Below are 23,188 nucleotides of genomic sequence, written 5' to 3' on the forward strand. Positions count from 1 at the left end.
CTTCACACATTAATAGCAACATCGCAGGAGAAATGCCAGCACAGGCATCCAGTGTCCGTAGTTTCAGGTGCTGCACATCTCGTATCTTCTCACCATAGACAATTGCCTTCCGATGACCCCAATGATAAAAGTCTAAGGGGGTCAGATCGGGAGACCTTGGGGGCCATTCAACTGGCCCATGACGACCAATCCACTTTCCAGGAAACTGTTCATCTAGGAATGCTCGGACCTGGCACCCATAATGTGGTGGTGCACCATCTTGCTGGAAAAACTCAGGGAACGTGTCAGCTTCAGTGCATAAAGAGGGAAACACATCATCATATAGCAATTTCAAATATCCAGTGGCCTTGAGGTTTCCATTTATGAAGAATGGACCCACTATCGTTGTACCCCATATACCACACCAAACCATCACTTTTGTTGTTCCAACAGTCTTGGAGGGATCCATCCAATGTGGGTTAGTGTCAGACCAATAGCAGTGGTTTTGTTTGTTAACTTCACCATTCACATAAAAGTTTGCCTCATCACTGAACAAAATCTTCTGCGTGAACTGAGGGTCCTGTTCCAATTTTTGTTTTGCCCATTCTGCAAATTCTCTGTGCCCATCTGGGTCATCCTCGTTGAGATGCTGCAGTAGCTGGAGTTTGTAAGGGTGCCATTTGTGAGTAGCTAATATCCGCCAAAGGGATGTTCGATTAATGCCACTCTCCAGTGACATGCGGCGGGTGCTATGCTGTGGGCTCTTGCTGAATGAAGCTTGGACAGCCACTGATGTTTCTTCATTAGTGACAGTTTTCTTGCGTCCACATTTTGGCAAATCCAACACTGAACCAGTTTCACAAAACTTAGCAAGCAGTTTGCTAACTGTAGCATGGGAGATGGGTGGTCTCGTAGGGTGTCTTGCATTGAAATCTGCTGCAATGACCCGGTTACTGCGTTCACCAAATATCAACACAATTTCGATCCACTCCTCACATGTTAACCTCTTCGACATGTCAATGGCTGTGAACAAAGAGAAACTTGCAAATACCTCATGAAAGAATAAAGTTACGTTGAAACCAAGCACACCATTGTTTTTCTTGTGACATTACCAATAAGTTTGATGTGTCACATGACCCTCTTCATATTGAAAAAACAAAAGTTGTATCCAAGATGGCCGACAAACAGGACTTTAATATCACCAACCATTCCCATTTTATTATGGTGTATCCATATAAATGGCCCATCCTGTATATATAAACCATTAGCGTTAACTCGTTAATGGAAATTTGCCGCGTTAATGCGGTTATGGCGTTAACGTCATTTTAACGAGATTAACACAGTGAACAGTTATATATTTAAATAGCTGTCAAAAAGGAATATAAACAACAGTGGAAATGCAGTATGCATGAAGCAGTGTAACAGTCCCAAAGCAGTGGGGTGGGCATTGTTTCAGCGGCCTACAAAAGTAGCCATTGTTTGAGGTAATTTGCATTCCATCAGTGCATATGCAGGCTGTTGTCTCTGCAAATTTGTCATGCAGGAAGACACCTCCTGCCATAAGGACATGCTCAACTCACTGGCAGCGAGGTGCTGGCATAAAGAACACTATGCACATGCTCAGCTGCGTGTAGAGTCTGTGGGATTCTGTGAAGATTTCTGATTTCTCTATTAACATGAGACGAGTCCCTTAGGTCTCACAGACCTAGAGACCGGTCTCTGTAACCATCTTTTAACATCCATTCACTAGGGAAGAATGTATATTTTCCCAACTGGCTAGGGACTGGTTACTGGAGGTTGGTGCCTGTCGCTGGCTGAAATCGGTGGTGAAAAGGTGCTTGTGTAGAAGATGTTGTCTGCAAATATTTGTCAACTATTCAGTGAATGATAGTTAAAAAAAATTAAAAGTGTGAAGCAAAGCAGAAACAGAAAACACAAGTCTTTCTTCACAGTGAAACTGTGCCTTATTACTGCTGCCAACACATTTCAAAAGGCCCAGCTTTTACTTTGAAGGTGAACAGTCTCTGTTTGTCGTTTGCATCATACCCTTCACAAATTTACCACCGGTAAGCTAGCAGTTGGCAAGTGTTTGCAGATAACTTGACGACTTCACAGGCAACCGTGGCAATACATTTTTCCCTAGCAACCTGTAGTTCTAGTTTAATAATCAATTTAATCATTGGTTATTATGAATCTTTGGCTCTCTTCTGCAGTGTGTCTTATATACTGTCATCTTCCCATCACCCCAGACAGCAGACCTGAGCCTGGTTCTCTCTGAAGTTCCTTCCTGTTAAAAGGGAGTTCTTCCTTCCCACTGTCACCAAGTTATTGATCAAAGGGGGGTTGTTTGATTTTTGGGGTTTTCTCTTTATTATTTTTGGGTCTTTACTTTCCAGCATAAAGTGCCTCGAGATGACTGCTGTTGACTGCTGTGATTTGACACTATATAAATAAAAATGAATTGATTTGAATTGATAGTTGCCGTGGGATCACTGACTGGTCTCCAGGCCTGTGTTACGAGGGCTTTAGTTTTCAGGATTTTGAAAACTTAGATTATTACAGTTGTTGCCCAAGAACCATTAAATACTATAATATATAAATAGCAAGCTAAACTATTTCTTAATTACATTTCAGTTATTATACTGTTTTTAATCAAATCTTGCCCATCACACTGGCCTTTTGCCCTTTCCTTGATTCATTTATAGTATGAGGCATTGGAAGTAAATTGGAAGTAAGTCAAAAGCTCGCCACAAACTTTGCTTTCATGAAGCACAGCCTGTCAAGAGAAGAGCCATGGCTTGCTCTGAGATGAGCTGCCAAGTTGCAGATATACCCATCACTCACCCATCCCTGCTGTCGTTTCCTTTGCGCTTCCCCAAAACAATTATAAATAATGTCAAAAATCCAAATAACAAATGAGTTTGTCTCTATTAGCCAGTATATACTTGCCATATTTTTTGAAGTGGTTTTGCGATAGTGTGTATTTTACAAACCATAGCATTTTCTATTAACTTCCACTATTAATCTGCTTTCTTTGGACAAGAGGTTTCTTGTTTTTTAGTAATCAATAAGTCATATGTCCAATGACTCGAGCCCAATCATTTAAACAGAACAGAAAAACTGAATCAATAATTTCACGTCTTTATAGCAGCATACACCTTTAAACTGTGTGGTACCTGATAGTCAATACTAGGTTAGCTGGGTCTGTTAAGCCTGTTATATAACTCTAATATGCTCTTCTTTGTTCTTGACTGTATTACATTTTTTTGCCCAGTTGTTGGGTATCTATTGAAATTATCTGATGAAAGATGACTCTATTGTTTAAATGCACTCACTTAAATCTGCGCTTGAAAGGAAGAGAGCCAGCCATTACTTCCAGGAATCGTGTTTTGTTTTTTAATAAACTTCGTAATTTTTTATTTTTTTTTTTTGCTCAGTCGTTCAGTTATTTCTCTTGCATCTATTACCATGTGTCACACTCGGCTGAGGCCTAGTGGTAGAAACCTCAGTAATGGCTACCGCTCCAGTAAGGCAAGAACCTGGAATTTCAGAAACATTACCAGGATCTGACCTTTTGTTTCCAGCTTTCCCTTGACTCCGTGATGACCTCGTCTTTCCTTCTGCGGGATTAAATCCCACCGATCCTGACGGGGAATATGAACCGGCATTGCAGATTGGAACATGCTCTGTCACGGACAGATTTACTCTGAGATTTCTGTGCCGAATGTACAATAAAGATCAATGTGATAATGGGCTAGGGAATGAGAATGTGGAATAAATGGCATAAAAGAAGTGGGGCAGAGATTCAGATTGATTGGTCAGAGATGAAGGTATACTGTGGATGCTTGGAACGTGTTTCATCATCTGAGCAGATTTAGGCAAAGCTGTAGATATACTATAATAAATAGATATATTTCACTGGTTCCTAAATAAAAGTCTCAAACCACCTGAGACAGTAAAAGAAATTATTTTTGTGAGTATTCATATAGTTGCACATAAATGTCAGTATGCACGAGGCAGAAATTTCATATGATCTACTGTATGGATTGTAGGCACTGAACAATGGGATGGATGCTGGCCAGGCAACAATAGACACCCTGTACTGGACTTTATGTGCAGACAGGAAGCAGCAGCTGCCAAGGGAGCTTTTTAAGCTGCAAAATAGAAAGGGAGCTAGGATAGAGACAGAAAGAATGAGTTAACCCCACTGAAAGTGTATATCAGCTCTTAATTAACAGGCAGTCTGCATTCTCAGTGTCTCAGCTGAGACAGACGTCTGAGGTTCTGCGGGCAAGAAGTAATTTATTACAGTACATTTACATTTTAGTGGTGCTTTCACCCCGAGTGCAATGACTTGCAATAAGACAAAGAAAATGGCGATGTGAAAAATTTAATATTAACCTATATTTAATAGAGGTGACCGCATATAGCCGCCAACAGCAGAGAACTATTGATTCACAGCAAGAAGATCTGGCTGATGCAGGGTGTTTCTATTTGCATGTTCTCGTGCTTCCACTGGATTCCTCTCCAAGCGCCAAAACATGCACTAAAGCCCTCCTTAGAAGTAGTGTTGGTCCTGGGGGGCACATGGCTGCTGACTGCTGCTCCTAATTAACTCATTGAACTGGACCGCTCCATTGAGATTGTATTGTTGGCATGTTTTAAGAGCATTTTTAATAGAATTATCCAATAAAAAAATATGCTTTATATGTGGAGCAGACAGTCTAAAAACTTTGTATGCTAGTTTTGGTGAGTAAAAGCTAGTATTTTATTATCTTCCTAGCAAATGTTTTGATGTTAAATACCCATTGGCCCGCTGCCTTTACTAGATGTCTTGGCACGGTTGAAAGATCCCAAAATAAAAGCTGAACTGACATCGGTTCAAGTTGCTCCTTTAATATCTCCTGGATGTCATTGTTAGCAATAGAAAGCTAACATGCACTGTGTTAAAGAACTGTTTTATGCTATCTCATTACTGATTGGAATAAAGTCAAATAAAACATTTCCTGATTAAAAAGAATGAGAAGAAATGAAAATCTGAGTCAAAACTTCAAACTTTTGGGTCCACCACTTATCTTCCTGAGCTAATGACTTTTATCTTTAAACAAAAGCATTTTGAGTTTGTGATGCTAGCATCGCTTACAGATGCTATAATTATAAAAGTTACGCACAGATGAAATTTACATTTACAAAAAATATAAATAGCTTAAAAGTGTGTTTTTGTAATGCTAGTCTGTGTATGTGTGGTCACAACCATCTACTAACCACATTAGTAATTGTTGCTTCAAAATAAAACAAAGAAATATACATTTGATCCCTTCTTTGCAACACTTATATTTCCTTACTTTGTCCATGTTCCAAACAGTTTGCCACCTCAGTTATCTCTTGAGCTGTATCCGTGTGTCTCTGTTGCTTATGTTAGTTTGGAACTGGTGTTTCCCGCTCCTCAGAAGGATTCAGGAAGGCTTAGGTCATCTATGAAAGAGATCTGCCAACTGTTCTTATCCTGAACAGCCTGCAGACTTTTATGCAGCTTCAAAAGACAAATTGCTTCCAGACTGCAAATCTGAGCGATTAAGTGAACAGAAGACCTGTACTCTCTTCTATAAGTGGCTTTTAAGCATAAAATGTTTGAAACCTGAGCCAGAGCACTGATTTATGACCAGCTGACTGCACAGCTCATATCATTCAAGTTTAAGGATCTCTGTCTCAGCTAAAATGATTTCTTCTGTACAACTGAAATTTAGTGATTGAATTCTAATGTGCATTCAGTCATGTTCTCCAAGAAAACCTTCTTTATCCTGCGGGACAGATTTGATCCCTGTAATAGTCATTGTGCCCATTATGTCATCGAGAAGAGAAACTATTTGGCAACTTATTTTATGTCACTCTTCGTAAGTAGGTCAGCAAATTTTCTGAACTGAAAGTGAATTAAAGCCAAAGTTAAAGGAAAGGCGTCCTTTATTTTTTATTTTTTTGCCTTTTTAAATAATGTAATCAAATTTAAGATATTGAAAATTATATTATACAAAATGATATTTCTAAGCTTGTTTTTTGTGGGGTAGATTTACATAATCCCATCCAATCTTTTTACACCCAAACAACAAACAGTAACCTTCCTTTATTTACTCAATATAATTGCAAAGCAGGCAGCTTCGTGGGTAGCAGAACAATTTCCCCATTGCTTTTTTTTCACATGAATTAACTGGAGTCTCTTGAATAAATGCTCTATTCTGTTATCTCATGCAATGACCAGGGGCAGCTCTAGAATTTTTCCATAGGGTGCCTGGATGGAGGCCACTAAAAATATTGGGGTGGCACACCAAAAACAGAATTTCCAGTTGTATTATGCTGTTGTCAAATATAGGTTACTTGAAAAATATGTCAAGAAAGAGAGAAAGAAAAAATATATGCCTAGTTGATTTCCTGCTTTTAATATAAATTTATATCACTGAGAAAAGTACATATGAAAACCAAATAAGATTTTGAAACCCATAATAATCTATTTTGATTGATTAATTGATTGATTGAGTGATTTAAGGTCCCAACCATGCTTTAATAATTTTCAGCAGAGCTGACCAGAAGAAGCCAAAGATTCAGTCTCTGAGAATGGAGTAAATGTTAAGAACAAACAAGCTTTTCTGCAACCTGACACGGATCAAATAACTATAAATAACATGGCAAACGCATGCTATCAATCACTTAGATCAGTAGTGCTTTCAGTGGAAATAAGACTTTTGAAACTTCAAACAGCACACAGAGACCTTCGTCTGTTTCAAAACCAACTATTTACTGGTTTTGGTATAGTCTTGCCGGGGGGGGCAAATTTTGGGGGATGGCCAGTGCCCCCCCGGCCCCACCTTGGTGGTGCCCCTGGCACTGACCATGGCTTCTAACTGTTAGAAAATTTAGAAGTAATGTTTATTATGTCATAATAGCACTTAGTACTAAAATACAGTACCCATGAGCCTTGACTGAATTGAATTTTTTGCTTCTCAGCCTTTAAATCCAGCTGAAAACCAGCCAGCAGCTGTATGTCTGCTATAATTCAGTTCAGTTCACTTTTATTTACTGTATATAGCACCAAATCACAACAACTGTCACCTCAAGGTGCTTTAAATGGTAAGGTAAGAGAGAGAAAACTCCAACAATCAGACCATAGCATCTTCCTTTAAGAAAAAATTTCAGTTTTTAGGGCGCTTTTTAACTTTTGCACCATGCAGACATATACCAAGTTTCAGTAAATAGCTCTTTGAAAATACTTTTGTAGATATAAAAATAGTATTTTATGTCTGTCAAACTGTGTGGTTTTTGACATGTTTATGGAAATGGGAATAGTGAGTTGGAAAGTCCAAAGAAAAACTCTGAAAGACCTTCAGAAAGCCTGGAGAACTATTGCTCAAGTTCACTTGCACAGTACTATACATCAATCAGAAAACTGTTTATTAGTGTTGGAATTTTACTTGAATTTCCTTCCGTTCTGTATTTTCTAGCCAAGTATCGCAGAGCAGCTCCCTGGAGGAGGTCCACCTAGATGGGGTCCCTCCTGCCCCTCGTCTGGTGGAGATGAGACGGGACCCAGTCCTGGGTTTCGGCTTTGTGGCAGGCAGTGAGAAACCGGTGGTAGTCCGCTCTGTTACACCAGGTGGGTGTCAAGATTGGCTTAAACTAACAATCTTTAAAATGAATACTTTTATTTATTCATTGGGGCAACTGTTATAATTTTATTTAGTTGCAAACTAACTGTACACTTGCCTACCCCTAACACAGTAGTCAGTGATACACCTCTACTATACAAGTACAGCTTTATTCCGTGTGGGAGTTTTGGCTCTGTCTCACTTTTTCGGCATGCCTGTGGGACAACCGCCTTGCTGTCCGTCACATGTCAAATAATCAGAGACAATACAATATGTTCATCCATTTGTGCTTTTTTCCTTAGGCTTAGCCAAACAGACCTCACGTTCTGTGAACTATTAAGTGTAACATTGTATTTTTATTTTGGAATATTTAAATCAGTTTTGATTGGATTTTACCACTTGTCTCAGCTTAAAGTGGTCTAAATAATTGATTTAATATTATAATAAATAAGAATATAAAAATAAAATCACAATAAAGCATTTAGAGCAACAAAAACTTCATTCCCAGTGTAAAGTCAGAAGTCCAGTGATGGAAAGCCAGGAGAATAGTCCTCAGAGTCACTACTTACTGAAAGCAAATCTGCCTCTGCTAAGATTTGATAAGAAAGCCAATAATATAACTTAGAAACAAAGTAGGAAAATGAGCCCTCCAGCTAAGCTAGTGTAGTCGTCTGTGTGCAGATTGACTTATTTTGTTAGTTCTTTCTCCCCATCTGATTGGTTCTGATCAGCACATCAAATAGTTGCTGCTGAAGGAAACCGTGCGCTCTGTTGGGCTGTGTTTGCCTCAAGTAAGCAGCCACAGGCAAGAAAAAGCATGAACACAAATTCATGTTTGGAAGTCTATTTTCCTCTCAAACTTTGGCTTGACTGGCAGGTTGCCACATTGCTGCCAAACAAACAGTTCACAAACCCTTATTAAGTGTCAGCTCCATTGGCTGCACGGACGCAGACAGTGATTAGGCATCTCAATAATCAATCAGTGCTGAATCCTAAGCAGACAATTGAACTGATGAATATTCTATTTACAATGGTTGGCCAAGTAAAGAAATGCATGTGCTTGCAGAGAGTAGATTAATGCTTACACCTATTACACGTGTCTAGACGAGCACAAACAACAAAGTATTTGCAAATTAGCTGCACATTTCGCATCTGCAAAAATCACACACACACTCATTCGCCTTGTCAATTTAGCTGTAATTACTCTTGATTTTATTTGCAGGTAATCTTTGGCTGGCTAGACTACATCTGTCTGCCTGCTGCTTTCATGGAGCGCTTTGATCAGCTGTTGCTTGTTTGCATGTGTTTGTATGTTGGTAGGTGGTCCATCAGAGGGGAAGCTGCTGCCGGGTGATGAGATCATCATGATAAACGACGAACCCGTCAGTTCGGCTCCTAGAGAACGAGTCATCGATCTCGTCAGGTAGATACAAAATCCAGATTGGTGAAAAATAACATTTAAAGAACACTTTCCCCCCTGACACTTTATCCACTGCTGCTTTCCCTTGCCTTTCCCTTTGTTGGGAACTTTCTTCTGATTGGCCGCCCCTCTTAAATGACAAGTCTGAACAGCCAGTGGGTGGGGCTGTTGAGCCCAAAGCTAGAGCGCTTTTCATTGGATGACTTCTTTATGATATTACCTCTATTTTACATCACACAGATACACAAGTAGAAAATACTGTCTGAAACCAGTGTTTAGAGTAGACTGGGATGACTTGTTGCGATGTGGGCCTTGCTGTTTGAAAAATTGCTCATGTTTTTTGAATAATTTATATGAGCATCAACCAGGGTAACAGTGTATATAGTCTCACCAGCCACTTTGTACAGAAAATAGCTCCAAAAAAAGATTAAATATCCAGTGAGCCACAGTTCTGTAGCTCACTAGATATGGCCAGGCTGCTTTGAGCTGACAGGAAGGCAACAGTAACTCCAGCTCTAACTAAGAAGAGCATCTCTGAACAAAAACATGTTGAACCTTGAAGTAGATGGGCTACAGCAGCAGAAGACCACATCAGCTAAGAATAGGAAACTGAAATCTGTACAAGATCACCAAAATTGGAAAATAAATCTCAATTTCTGTGACATTCAGGTTGTAGTGTCAGAATTCTGCATTAACAACATGAACGCATGGATCCATGAGGGTTTTTGTTAAATATTCAGGCTGCCGCTGGTAGTTTAATGGTGTGGGGTTATTTTCTCTGCAAACTTTGGGTATCTTAGTACCATTTGAGGACCACAAATTTCCTGTTGCTCACCATGTCCATCGTGTTATGACCACCCATCTGCTTCCAGCTGGATAACGCACCATGTCACAAAAGTCAGATCATCTCAAACTGGTATCTGATAACAAGTTAATTAAACTCAAACGGCCTCCACAGTCACCAGATCTCAATCCAGTGTATAGATGGAGGTATGGATGTGCAGTCAACAAATGCGCAGTTTTATGTCAATATGCACCAAAGCTGTTTCCAGCATCTCGTTAAATCTATGACACAAAAAAATAAGGCAGTTCTGGAGGTTATTAAGTACAACCTATGCTAGCAAGTGAGAGTATATGACAGAATATGAATGTTATAATCAGAAGACTTTGGAAAACTGCTGAGCCTTCCAATGCAAACAGCAAAGTGAGTGTGTCTGAAGCAGCATACATAGACAGATAGATCACATTGTTGGATAAAGTGAGTACAGTATGGGAGAATTTATACTGCAGACATGTGACAGAGTCACACAGAGTAGCGTAACATAATGTCACATTAAGCAACAATTTCTGCACTAGGTTGCCCAAAAAAAGTAATTGAAACAAAAAGATAACTAAGCTCCAGGTAAAGCGTTTAGGGTCCCTTTAAATGGCAGGTTGAAAAAACTGAAAAGTTAATTACAAAAACACAACAACATTGGTGAAACGAAAGTCATTATCATTCATTTGCTTTTAAAATTATGAAGTTTCTTTCCAAGTGTTAGCGATGCTTTCCACTCGCCTGCTCAGTAGTTAGTTAACTCAGTTCTGCTTGTCACCCCAACATATTCTGAATAAATAACAAGAAAAATGAGACTCTTTTTGCTCTTTCAATGAAAACAGTGCGCGACGAAACAAATTGTGTTTCACTTCACAGGAAGTACAACCCCTTTTTTTGTAATTAAATGGGGAAAGTAATGAGTGTCTGTGTGCTTTTGGTTTTAACTGTGTCTGTTGTAAGCAGTGTTTGCCTGAGGCGTTCAATTCCATTTCACTCAGGCTAATCAAGATCCTGTTGTTTATTTGCCGTTGTTGTTGAGTGGAATCATTGGGTTTTTGTTGTTGTTTTTTTCTTTTTTCATGATTTTGATGACTTTACGGTTTTCTGTCTTCTTGTTCCAGGAGCTGCAAAGAATCCATCATGTTGACTGTTGTCCAACCTTATCCCGTGAGTAGATCTCGCAATATATACAGATACATTTGTCAAAATGTGCTGGGATGATTTATAAATCTAGATAAATGTTCTTTTTTTTGGTGACACATACACAAACCACTTTTTCCATCCATTCGTATTTTAAAAATGTGTTACTTTATCATGTGTTAAATTTATTGATGTTTTCATGTAATTATAAGATGTTCAACCAAATAAAAAAATCTTTTAAAATCACACAAGACATCCTTCTGAAGGCTTCTAACACTCACCTGCGTTTAAACAATAAGACAATAGTGATATACAATATTTTTATTTCTAACAACAAATTACATAAAGAGACCAAAATCAACAGTGAAAAGACAACACAGTGAAACCAGCTCCTGTATATAATTATAAACACCCATTACAGTATGATTATGAGTAATTTAAGTGCTACTTTAGTGTGTTCCTGATTCAGATGTGTTGTTGCTATGCAAAACAACGCAATGTTGGATGGTACCGGGAGAGAAGATTGGCTGTTATTGGCTCTTTTCCCCATGAAGGTCTTTCTGCTGCCCACTGTGTGTGTGCAGAGCCAAATTAAGAGAGCCATTCTATTTCTTGTTCATCCAATTTTACCAAAATTGGCTACAATTCAGCCAAGGGCATAGAAGAGAGTGCTCAGAAGATAGTCTTCAATTAATAGGAATGAATGCAGCAAAATGCCTAAAATGGGCAATACTGTGCAAAAGTCTTGAGCCACCCGTCATTTCTTTTGATGCAGGGTCATTCAGTCTCAAATCAACCAAACCTTCTGTCTCTAATGTGCATACAAATTTCATGGTAGAAAATCTTTATACTTTTTAAGATATTTTTGAAGAATGGTCCGGTAACACACTTTCAGGACTTTTTCTTCTTTTTTGCACATTGAAATCAGAGGCACTGCTTAAATATGAATATAAGCAGTGAATATAAAACATAAAAGCCGGAAAATTATTTCTTTCTTACCAACAAAATGAGTCAGAAAATGTAAATTGAAACAGATAGATAAAAATGTTTACGCATCAGCAGGTTAAAATATAAAAGAAAAAAATCCGTCGTTCAACTTTCATGCTTGGAGTTCATGAATTGAGCAAATATAACAAGTTGTATTACAGAAACAAAAGATTCTACCAGCACAGATTCTGACCATTTTTTCCAAAAAAAATATATCATGGAAACTATCTGATATATGAAGCTAAAAGTTCACAGCATGCATTATATATAATCAAACTTTGTACCATAAATTTTTTATGCAAATTGGATTCGAGCAGGAAAGGATCTAAAAATTGGCTGATTTGAGACTGAATGATCCTGCACCAGTTTATTCAAACGTGTGCTGTCATGAATGCAAGTATAGTTTTTTTCTTACGAGTTATAAAGTCACTATTTGGTATGAGCAACTTTCTTCTTTAACACACCCAGAATTCTTTTAGGACACCCAGACATGCTGTTTCTGGCAAGTTGTCTGTTACATGTAGACACAGCATTGCTTCATACTTTGAGTTAAGTGTTTCTTCAGTGATTCATAGGTCAGTGTTACGTAGCCTAAAAGCAAATCAAGAAAAACATTCCTCTGAAAATGTCCAAAGACAAACTTTGATAGACTTTGAGAAAGCCTGGAGAACTATTGACCACTTTAGTCTGACTCGTTTGGAAGCAAACTATAAAGAAATTAGCATGGTTCAAGTACTGACTACCACCTTCTAGACTTTTTCCAGAAGGGCTTTGTTCCCTTTAAAGCAATTTATTTTAATTGTCATTGGTAGAAACAGCATCACTGACTCAAACAGGAATGACAAGCAAACTAGCCTGATTTGCTTTTTTCTTCTGGCCCCAGGTCAGTCAAACCTTGTCTTTAACAGTAGAGGTTTCCAGTGTATTACCTCAGCATAATCAGAAAATGGAGTCATCCCATTTGTCTGTGATTGCTTAGGGCCACATTTACAAATGTCTTGCACCAGCACAAACCGGGCTTTGGCATTAAAAATGTTGCTGGTATTTACAAAGAGAGCACAGTAACAAAGTTGTGTGTAAAAGGTGGGAGATTTTTGCGACTCACCCTGTTGCGCATGTATTTCTAGGAGTTTTAATTGAAAAAAGTAAGTAAAATGTTATTTATATAGCACCTTTCTAGATAAAAAGATCACAAAGTGCTTCACACACGGATGACAGAGTATAGAACAAAAACAGACAAAAGTTAACAAAATGCAATTCTAAAAAGATGTGTTTTTAGTTGTCTAAAGTGTCACTAGCATTGACAAAATGGTAGTATTTTATAACCAAGTAGAGAAGAGGAGTCGCTCTGCTAGCTAACAGCTTACAAGCTAGCAGTTAAGTAGGCCTATAAAGTTCAGGATACAGAAGAGTCATCCAAGGGGAAATAAAAGTGAGACTTGTGGAAGAAAATCATATTTTTGTGAGAGATTTTTGCAACTTACCTTGTTCTATGTGTATTTCTGGGAGTTTCTTTCTCAAGATCTAAATAATTTAGAGAATAATTTACTGCTATTTAACGTGAGGGGAAAAGGCTTGTCTTTTTTTTGTGTGTGTGTGCTGGGACTGCACCTGGGTTTAGAAAATAGTGCAACTTTTTTAAAACAGTAAATCTGGCCTATAGTTTTTTAATTCCACTAACTAATGGCAAGAATAAACTTCAGCTTTCAGCCACTATAGAGAAGAAGTCCTGTAAATCTTTAACTCTGGTTAACAAGGGCATTTGAATAACAACACCATCAGCTATTAGTTCTCTGTTTTTTCCAAGGTTAATAACAAAGCCTCTGTAAAGACTGTTTTATCTTGAGTCACTCCACAAATTCAGTGTTCTGTGTATCAATCCCCCCCTGAAAATAGCTCCTAACAGCTGCACCATTTCTTTCTCTTTAAAGAAAACATGTCCTCCTCCTTCCACTTGAGGAAATGTGCTCTAAGTGGAATGCAACAGAAAGGTTATGATGTCAGTGTTTTCATGGCATTTGTTACCGTCACGAACAAAGGAGTTTAAGTTTAATCGTTTAAAGGAGTGGAAGTGATGATCCTGTATTTCCTACCACTTCAGAATTTCCTCCTGGGTTGCATTTCTGCTAAATAAAGTATGAAGAGTCTGCTGTAAAAGTGCTGTTTTTGATTGATTTTGGGGGGAAAAAAGAGTGAAACATAGCTCTTATAGTCCATAAACTGGGACTGAAAACTGTTTTTTTTTTTTTGTTTGAACATTCGATTTTCCTGTTTATCTCTTTCTCTCCATCTGTTTGTCTCTTTCTTCCCTTCCTCTCCTCTCTTGCTTGCTTTCTCTCTATCACTCTTTGGATGCCTGCCTCCTAGTCCCCTAAATCAGCGTTCATCAGTGCAGCCAAAAAAGCCATGCTCAAGTCCAATCCGGTCAAAGTACGCTTTGCTGAGGAGGTCATTATAAACGGCCAGGTTCCGGTCAGTTCTACCACACAAACACACGCACTCGCGCATACACACAAGCTTGTATGACCTATATAGGCAATGCCAGCTGGTTTCCACTTTAAACAGCAATTTCAATGGATGTAAGACAGTCACATAAATGAGTTATGACATGGCACTTTTATGAATTCCTTCCATGTATTGAACCCACGGCACGTGCACAGAATGAAAAGACTAATCCTGTGCCTCCTTTGCAGAACCCGATGAAGGACAACTCTCTTCTGTTCATGCCAAATGTCCTAAAGGTCTACCTGGAGAACGGGCAGACAAAGTCCTTTCGCTTTGACAGTAGTACCTCCATCAAGGTATGCGTGTGCAACAACTTAAGCCTTACGTCATGAAATAAGCAGCTTCTGCTGCATTTGTAATTACAGTAGGGGGATGTTATCAAGAGTCCAAATTAGTGAGTCTTAACACACGCGCGGACCGTGAAATTCACTTCCATTTGTTTGAGCTCTTTAGTTATTCAGTCAAGGTGACAAAGAGCGTATTCTCATTTTTTGACTTGTTAATTCTTATTCAGCTATGATCCTCTGAAGCTCCCAGAGCGAATTCAGAAAGCAAGAGGCATAATGACTTTCTTTTTTCTCAACCTCACAGCAAAGAATGTCATCCTAACCTGGACAGAAATTGCCTTTTATCTTTCTTACTCACCGCTCTCCAGTGGGTGGGACAGAAATGACCAGTAGAATAAAGCTGCCAGGTGATGCCAAATGGTCAAGTTGAGGTATACAGTGAATAGGAGACAGCATTTACTGACTAAAGACAAGATCAGATCAGAATGAGGTGCTGCACCTGGTCAAAGTGGACGATTCTTTGATGAACTCAGTCCCGGCTGCTACATTTGTTTTCAACCTGAGCTCACCTATTTGATCGCTGCACACTGCTACTGTTTGAACTGCTGCTGTTGAGGTACACCTCATGCAAATGTGTTACTACCAAAGCTCCAAAAGCAAGCAGCAATCAGATGAGTGACAGGCCTGCTGGAAGCAAGACACCTTACTTACTAAAACATGCTTTGACCTTTTTATATAAAGTTACCACCTGAATAAGTTATCCTGCACTCCACACAACTTTGTTGCTTCTGTCATTTAGTTTGTGTTACAAACACTGGAAAAATAACAGTTTTGCATAAAATTCAGGGGTAATACCATCATATCTTCCCCGCATGGAACTGTAGTCATGACCTACTTAAACACTTACATATGCTTATACTGTAATCCAGTGCAGAATATGTTAAGGAATTAAGAGGGTAATTAGCAGCCAAGTGTTGCTGATCAGATGCTAATCATCACCAAGTATGAGCACTTCTATATATTCACTCCAGAGTCAGGCCTTGCAATGATTCACCATGCACAAGACTTCGACAGCAATTTCCTTCGGACAGATGAGACCAAAATGGAGATGTTTGCCATAATGCACAGCATCATGTCTGGTGAAAATCAAACATAATACATCAGCACAAACACCTCATTTCAGCTATCAAGCACGGTGGCGGAGTGGTGATGATATGGGCTTGTTTTGGAACTACAGGACCTGGGTATCTTGCAGTCACTGAGTCAGCCATGAACGTCTCTGTATACCAAAGTATTTTAGAGTTAAATATAAATGTATAAATGTATCTGTTCAAAAGCTAAAGCTTGGCCAAATTGGGTCATGCAACAGGACAATAAACCCAGGCAAGGCAATAAATCTACAACACTGAAGGTTGAAGAGTTTTCTACAGACTTTTCTTTTCCTTTCTCAGTTTAAGACTGTTTTTCTTCTTTTGGCTATGTATGATGTCATAGAAAGCAGATATTCCAATATGGCAATCTCAATATGACATAGTTTTGGGTGTGAGTGGAACCTTCACCCACTTGTGCTTTAAATTGTCTGATTGACTGACTCTCACAAACAGGCAGGAAATCGGAAGATAGTTGTCCTAAAGGGAAGGATGATTAAAAAAAAAGACATATTTCAGACTCGCCAAATTAGTGAAACCCCTCTTTCTGTCAGTGTGAAGAAGTTTAACAACACATTTAAATTCTGAAATACAATATAAGAAAAAGAAGTGCAAATTCAATAGCATGTGTAAAACATATGAAAACACAATTAAAAGTCCAACATTTATGAACACCATTGATCACCTTTGTCATATTTTGTAATACAATCCAGTGGGTTGGACTGCTGTCTTTGTCTGGCCGATTATGGCCCTCGTGCCTTATGTTTGACTGTTGTGGGTGAAGCCCATGAGAGTCCCAGTATAAGATCAGTAGCTATTTTTTATAGTCAATGAAGAATAAAAAGCTTCAGTAGAACCCTAGACTTAAAATATTAAGTTGGAAATAACCATAATAGGTCCCTTTTAAGTGTACTTAAAAGTCTTTTTTATTTTAAAGGTATCCTGAGGAAGGTTTTCAAGAACAGTTAAATTCCGTTATTGTGAGTTTTTCTATTATTCTTTCAGGAAGTTATCCTGACCCTGCAAGAGAAGCTGTCAATCAAATGCATCGAGCACTTCTCCCTGGTGTTGGAACAGAGGACCGAAGGCTCTGAGAGTAAACTGCTCCTCCTGCACGAACAGGAGATGCTTACTCAGGTCGGAGATGTTGCCTTGTTCTTTTCACTTTCTTTGCCTTCTTTTCTGTCTTTCACACACAACAACTAGCACACACACACACACATGCAGGCACATTCCTGCTCAGTATTCAAGCAGCATTTAGACCCCAGTGTCATTTATCAGCACTTGCACAGCAGTGGCAACAGCTCACATTACACCTACACAACCACACACACACACACACACACACACAGTGCCCAGTATATTCTAATTGGGTTCATCACAGGAGGACAATATTAATATTCATGCCACACAGTTCAGATGTGAAGAGCTCTGCACGTGGCACACACAATGGCTGAAGACTCTTTGAGAGTCTGAAAACCATTCTCTATACTGTAATACACCCGAGTGTCAATACTGAGGACAGGTGTGTTTGAGAGAGCTGGTAACTCTTGAAGTGTATAAATTTAAAAAAAAGAAAACAAGAAAAACCTCTTGCCCTTTCTACACGACGCAATATTAAATAATTTACAAAATATGATCAATATTTAAAAGACGATGCCAGTCTTGTGGTTTTGTCTTGAATAGAGGATGGAAGCAAATGCATGAACAACCACAGCAAGCAAAGTGAGGTTTTTCTAGGTTACTGCTGCTGGATTGCACAAGCATGTCTTTAGGTTGCAAAGTGGTCTAAATACAACTAATATGGCTATGAATATAAAAAACAAAACAGTGCTGCTGCTGCTGTCGTTGCTTTTGTACCATTACTAATGTTTCTGCAGCCAATGCTATATATGTTCACCACTGGTCATAAATTTATTCATAAATTTAAGACTTTTACTTGAAGATTCACATTTTTTGGCAGTTTGATCTTGCACTGGTTTGACACCCATAATAAGTTTATTTAGTTTAATTAGTTTTTAAAATACGACAATGATGATGGTAAGCCTGGTAAAAACCAGTTAACTACCCTATAGGTGGTTACAAAATGAACCTGAGCTTTTAAGCTGACATGCAGTCATTATTAATTACTAACTTATTTTCTCATATAACTATTTATTAACTTAATTTCTTTGAACTTAGTTTGAGTTAGTTTTTTATATAGACACAAAACCAGAAATAAAAAATTGAAATAATGCCATTTTTTTTACGTTCTGTATTTAGTAGTGACTCGAAAATTTAATCGCAAATACAAATTTTAGTAAATGTGAAGTTTTGAACGGGTGACATAAGTAGGACATTTGAATCATATGGAAAGTAACATAACATTCGCTCGGTTATGATGATGAAATAAACTAAATATGCAGGAAAATCAAAAGGACTGAAATTTATGATAACTCTTTTTTAAGAACATAGAGATGTTAATAGTGTATGTGTGGCGATGTCTGTGAAAGGCTTGCCTCAGATTGGCCCACCCATACCTACATACATATACAAACACAGGCTAAGATAACACGACGTCCGTGCCTTCCCGAAATCCGGGAAGTAGATTTAATTGGAGTGTCATCCTACTTTTTCACTACTTCTTTTTGGAATTGAAGGAATATATGAGCACCTTAGGCGCCAGTCACACAGGCCTAGAAACCAGTGACTGATCCCTTGAATCTCCTTTTAAAAATGACCCTTCTTCTCACTTGAATGAATACAACAATAAAACTTTTCTTCTTGGGTTTATGATCTTATTTAATAAGACGTGAAGCCAGTCTTATTAAATCAAACTAGCTTCAAGTCATTTTTTTAAATTAAAAGATGATGTTCATCTTTGTCCCATGTAAAAGAAAAAAAAGGCCATAAAACGGGACATGATTTAGGGTGTTGCGCTTACTGAAAAACCCCACATTACCTCTGATGGTGATTGGTACGATGACTCTCAACGCTCGTAATGATCCAACATGAACTTTTGAACAACTTGAGTTTCTGCATATACTTACACATAGCTTGTTTACTGTGTTTTCACATGTTCACGCTTCTCTTTGTCTGTGCTTTTCAACCCCAGGTGACTCAGAGACCCGGCTGTGACAAGATGAAGTGTTTCTTTAGGATCAGCTTTGTTCCCAGGGACCCAGTGGAGCTGCTGCGGAGAGACGCTGTTGCGTTTGAATACCTCTATGTTCAGGTGAGCGATGGCAACAGTAGCAGCATGAGCACGAGGTGAGACTTGTCGACTGTTAAATATAAATACATCCAAATCCTCTGCTGCCAGATGGTTTGGAAATTATTTTTCATGATCTACAGACTTACTTAGTTTTGTGGGGAATTAATCCGTTCAAGACAAAAACCCTCATTTGCAAATAAAGTCTTTATATCAACTGTTGTATGAAATACTTCCCTCTGAAATAATAAATTGCTTCCTGAGGATTCCTTTGATAATTAGTCAAGTGAAATAGCCTGAGAGAAGGCAAGTTAATCATCTTTTTTTTCTTTCTGCCAGAGTTCACTATTTTGTGTTTCCGAGTCCTTCATCTGGGACTGGAAGCTACAGCGCATCCCTTTGAAGGGATCTCTAGCCACTGAGGTTGTGAACAACTTATTACAGCTCAGTGGGGATGCGCTGGTGCTCGAATAGCTCTTTGTAGAGATGAAATGCGCTTCACAAGCCCCGAAAAACTTAAGGACTCTTACGTAACTTTCTCCTTTGCTGCAGAGTTGTAACGATGTGGTCTTAGAGCGGTTTGGCCAGGAGCTCAAGTATGATGCTGCGCTGCGATTGGCTGCATTGCAGATGTACATCCTCACCATGACAACCAGACAGAGTCAGAAGGTCTCCCTCAAATACATCCAGTAAGTGTGCATGTAAATGCAGCTGTGGGTTCGAGTGTGTTTTTGACACTCTTAACATGTCTGTAAATGTAAAACTCTTGTACAGGCTGCAGCTCATCATTAATAATAAATAACAGAGTTTTTTTTCTAAAAGTTTTCTGATGGTTTTGCAAAAGTTTATCTGGCATAATAGAATTCGTTGCCCTTGTTCCCTTCTTGGATGAACGCATCTTTCTGGCTAAACAAAAAAAATCACATAACAGAAAGAGATGTTTCTTTGAATAGTTTGCTCACACTGTCAGACTGTTGTTAATGGCAACTTGAGAAAATTTATGGCATTCTCAGATGTGCTTACATCAAAACTCATGGCTGATTATTAGTTTGAATATGATACGAGTAAAATAAAACTCCAAATAATACAAAAATATTTTCGAATAACCTTTGTACATGAATATATGACTAGCAGTGAGCACACTGTGTAGGGTTAGAAAATGTTCGCCTATACTGAAGAGACTTGAATTTAAAAGGTAATATTTTCTAGTTTCTTAAATTGTGTTTTTTTCAGTATTCTGCAGTTCAGTGTTGAGATATTAACCCACCTCTAAATCGTCATCAGCGATTAAGTGATCAGCATTAATAATCACCATTGATGCAAGTTTTGCTCTAAAAAAGTTCTCTTGTAAAAACTTGATACAGTTACAGTTGAGAATTGTAATCGAAGTCTATTCAATTACCAACAATTTGAACCCATTAGAAATACAATAGGAAGATGTAACTTAATAGTAGTAATTGTCAGCTATTTATGTTGATTGTTATAGATATCTTTTCTGTTGCATGATCTACCCATAAAACCTTAAGAGCTTAATTACTACTAAATTACCGCTAAATGCATGCCTGAAAATGGCTTAGATTCTTGAACCTGCCTTAATCATGCAACTTCTATATCCAAATACAGATAAACAGAAACAGTTACTTTTTATGTGAAATAAATACTTTAATCAATCACCATGTTGATGTTATGGGGCGATCGTGGCTCAAGAGTTGGGAGTTTGCCTTGTAATCGGAAGGTTGCTGGTTCGAGCCCCGGCTTGGACAGTCTCGGTCGTTGTGTCCTTGGGCAAGACACGTCACCCGTTGCCTACTGGTGGTGGTCAGAGGGCCCGGTGGCACCAGTGTCCGGCAGCCTCGCCTCTGTCAGTGCGCCCCTGGGTGGCTGTGGCTACAATGTAGCTTGCCATCACCAGTGTGTGAATGGGTGGATGTGTAAAGTGCTTTGGGGTCCTTAGGGACTAGTAAAGCGCTATACAAATAAGGCCATTTACCATTTATGAATCTTGGTACCCAAAGTAGTTTTTAGGCCAAGTTTAATCAAGATTGAGCGAGTTCTGGGAGGTCTGGGAACGAGTATACATACATACATTGTTATAGTAGGATGATGATGCACCCAGAGGAACAGGTAAGGAGTGCCAAAGGAACCACGATAGAATAAAGTTTAGTCACCCGACACAAGCAAAGGTAAAAGAAATCAGTGCTCAGTACTCGAAGAGGCGGGATTACATCGAGTAACTAACTACTACCCACGTAGACAAATTTGAACACTAAAGACACCTTTTTAAATGGTAAATTTCCTGTTTTTTGACAACAGTTAAACAGTTATTTTCAGTGGTGGATGCTCATATTAAAGATGGCCAAAGGATTAAATAATAACATCATCATATTGCCCAAATGGGCTGAAGTCAGGTTGCGGCTGGATTTTATATGCCCTTTCACTCTGTGACACTCAATGTCGATATCCCTAATATGAATGTTTTAAGGAAGCCCCACCCATCAATTAGGAAGCCAATTAAGAGAAACCTGGGTTAGAGGCAGGGTGGCCTTAAAGGGAGTGGAGCTAAAACAGGAGACAGTGGCTCAGTATGAGAATTATGAAATATGCAAAGCTACCCTTCTAGAGTCTAAGTACAAAAAAATAGAGTTGTAAATGAGCATGACCGGTCTCCTTTAGAAGAAGCACAACTTTAGCAAACAGTCCAGATGTTTGTTTGTTTTTTAATCAATTGAGAGTTACAAGAAAATGCTGTTATTGTACTTTTATATGGCAATATAATGTTGACACATCTGTTCCTGTGCAGTCCCAGTGTAAGTAAGGGAACCCGCCTGGCTGCCCTTATTTAACTTGTCCTCCAGCACTGAGTGAAACACTGTAAATATTAGGGTCTCAGCGCACATAGCTCTCTCACATCTTTAAGGTCCTGTTGAGGAAACACTTTCCCCTTTGACAAAGCTGTCCACCTGAAAGTCAATTCATCGTTTTGTTCTGTTACTAACAGCTTGTCTCCCAATTTGTAGCTGTTTTTTAACCACTGTGGAAGGATTTTTTTTTCTAAGGGCTGCTTTATGCTGAAATCAATCTTCTCTCAACAGAAAAGAGTGGGGTTTGTCACTGTTTCTGCCTCCTGCTGTGCTGTCCAGCATGAAGGAGAAAAACATCAAGAAGGCTCTGACACACATCCTCAAAACCAACCAGAACCTCGTGCCTCCAGGGAAAAAAGTAACCAGCTCTCTTTGTCTTTCCTTGCCCTTGTTAATAAGCTGACACACTCTGACACACACACATGCACGCAAACACACTGCCTCTCTGTTTTCTGACGCAATATCCTAAAATAGCATCGCTGCCATACACCACCTTGTAAAGGTTCTCACCCTTGTCAACCTAAGACCCTTTGTCAAGCTAGACCTTGAATGCTAATGTGAATAACAATGGATTGTCAAACTTTATGCATAATAAGATATTTAAATTTAAAAGCGCACACATGTTCCAGTCAGTGGCAGCTAATCTAACTTGGGCTGAACTTTTTAGCTTTTTTTTTTTTAAAAAAAACTGTTTTAATGATGCAAGCAGCTGCCAGTCTTCTCATTCTCCAGCACCCATATTAACTTTGACAAGTACAAATCAGCAGCCGACCCTTGCAAGAGTTTCAGCGGCACCCAGTGATTTACAATCAGCTGTCATGCAAATTCTGTTAGTGAATCAGAGTTAGATAGAGTGTATTCATGTTAAGCCATCGGCACTTGTTTGTGAGTTCTTGCAGACTTTAATGTCCCATAGAGTCATGTGATAGGCCATGGGCTCACATTTCTGAGCCTCGCTATGTAAATCAACTCTGGACATGTTGTATTTGATGCATGATGTAGGAAGTAGATATTATTTCTTAAATTCTAAAAAAGCTCCAAAACAATGCTGTGAAACAGCAAATTGAGCATGGCATTAGTTCAGACAGACCACCAGCTCAAGTTCAGCCACAATCCCAGCAGATCAGCTGATTTTGATACTAACCCACATCAGGTTATGGCTTCTCTTCTACACATAGAATGAACAAATCTCACATAGTGTGCAGCATTTAATTTAC

The 23,188-nt window shown here is 38.8% G+C and overlaps 1 protein-coding gene across 1 annotated transcript in view; it reads left to right on the forward strand.

The window, feature by feature from the left end:
* Window positions 1–23,188, forward strand: part of LOC102779849 (FERM and PDZ domain-containing protein 4-like) — a 62,668-nt gene that overhangs the window by 28,360 nt on the left and 11,120 nt on the right. The window contains exons 3-11 of the mRNA XM_035909867.2: window positions 7,473–7,624; window positions 8,937–9,039; window positions 10,975–11,020; window positions 14,348–14,452; window positions 14,674–14,781; window positions 16,926–17,057; window positions 19,015–19,134; window positions 19,663–19,799; window positions 22,203–22,329. Of these exons, the coding sequence (XP_035765760.2) occupies window positions 7,473–7,624; window positions 8,937–9,039; window positions 10,975–11,020; window positions 14,348–14,452; window positions 14,674–14,781; window positions 16,926–17,057; window positions 19,015–19,134; window positions 19,663–19,799; window positions 22,203–22,329 (1,030 nt within the window). The remainder of the gene's footprint in view (window positions 1–7,472; window positions 7,625–8,936; window positions 9,040–10,974; window positions 11,021–14,347; window positions 14,453–14,673; window positions 14,782–16,925; window positions 17,058–19,014; window positions 19,135–19,662; window positions 19,800–22,202; window positions 22,330–23,188) is intronic.

The sequence above is a fragment of the Neolamprologus brichardi genome, chromosome 23 (assembly GCF_056152115.1).
Source record: "Neolamprologus brichardi isolate AB-2024 chromosome 23, ASM5615211v1, whole genome shotgun sequence".
Lineage (NCBI taxonomy): Eukaryota > Metazoa > Chordata > Actinopteri > Cichliformes > Cichlidae > Neolamprologus > Neolamprologus brichardi.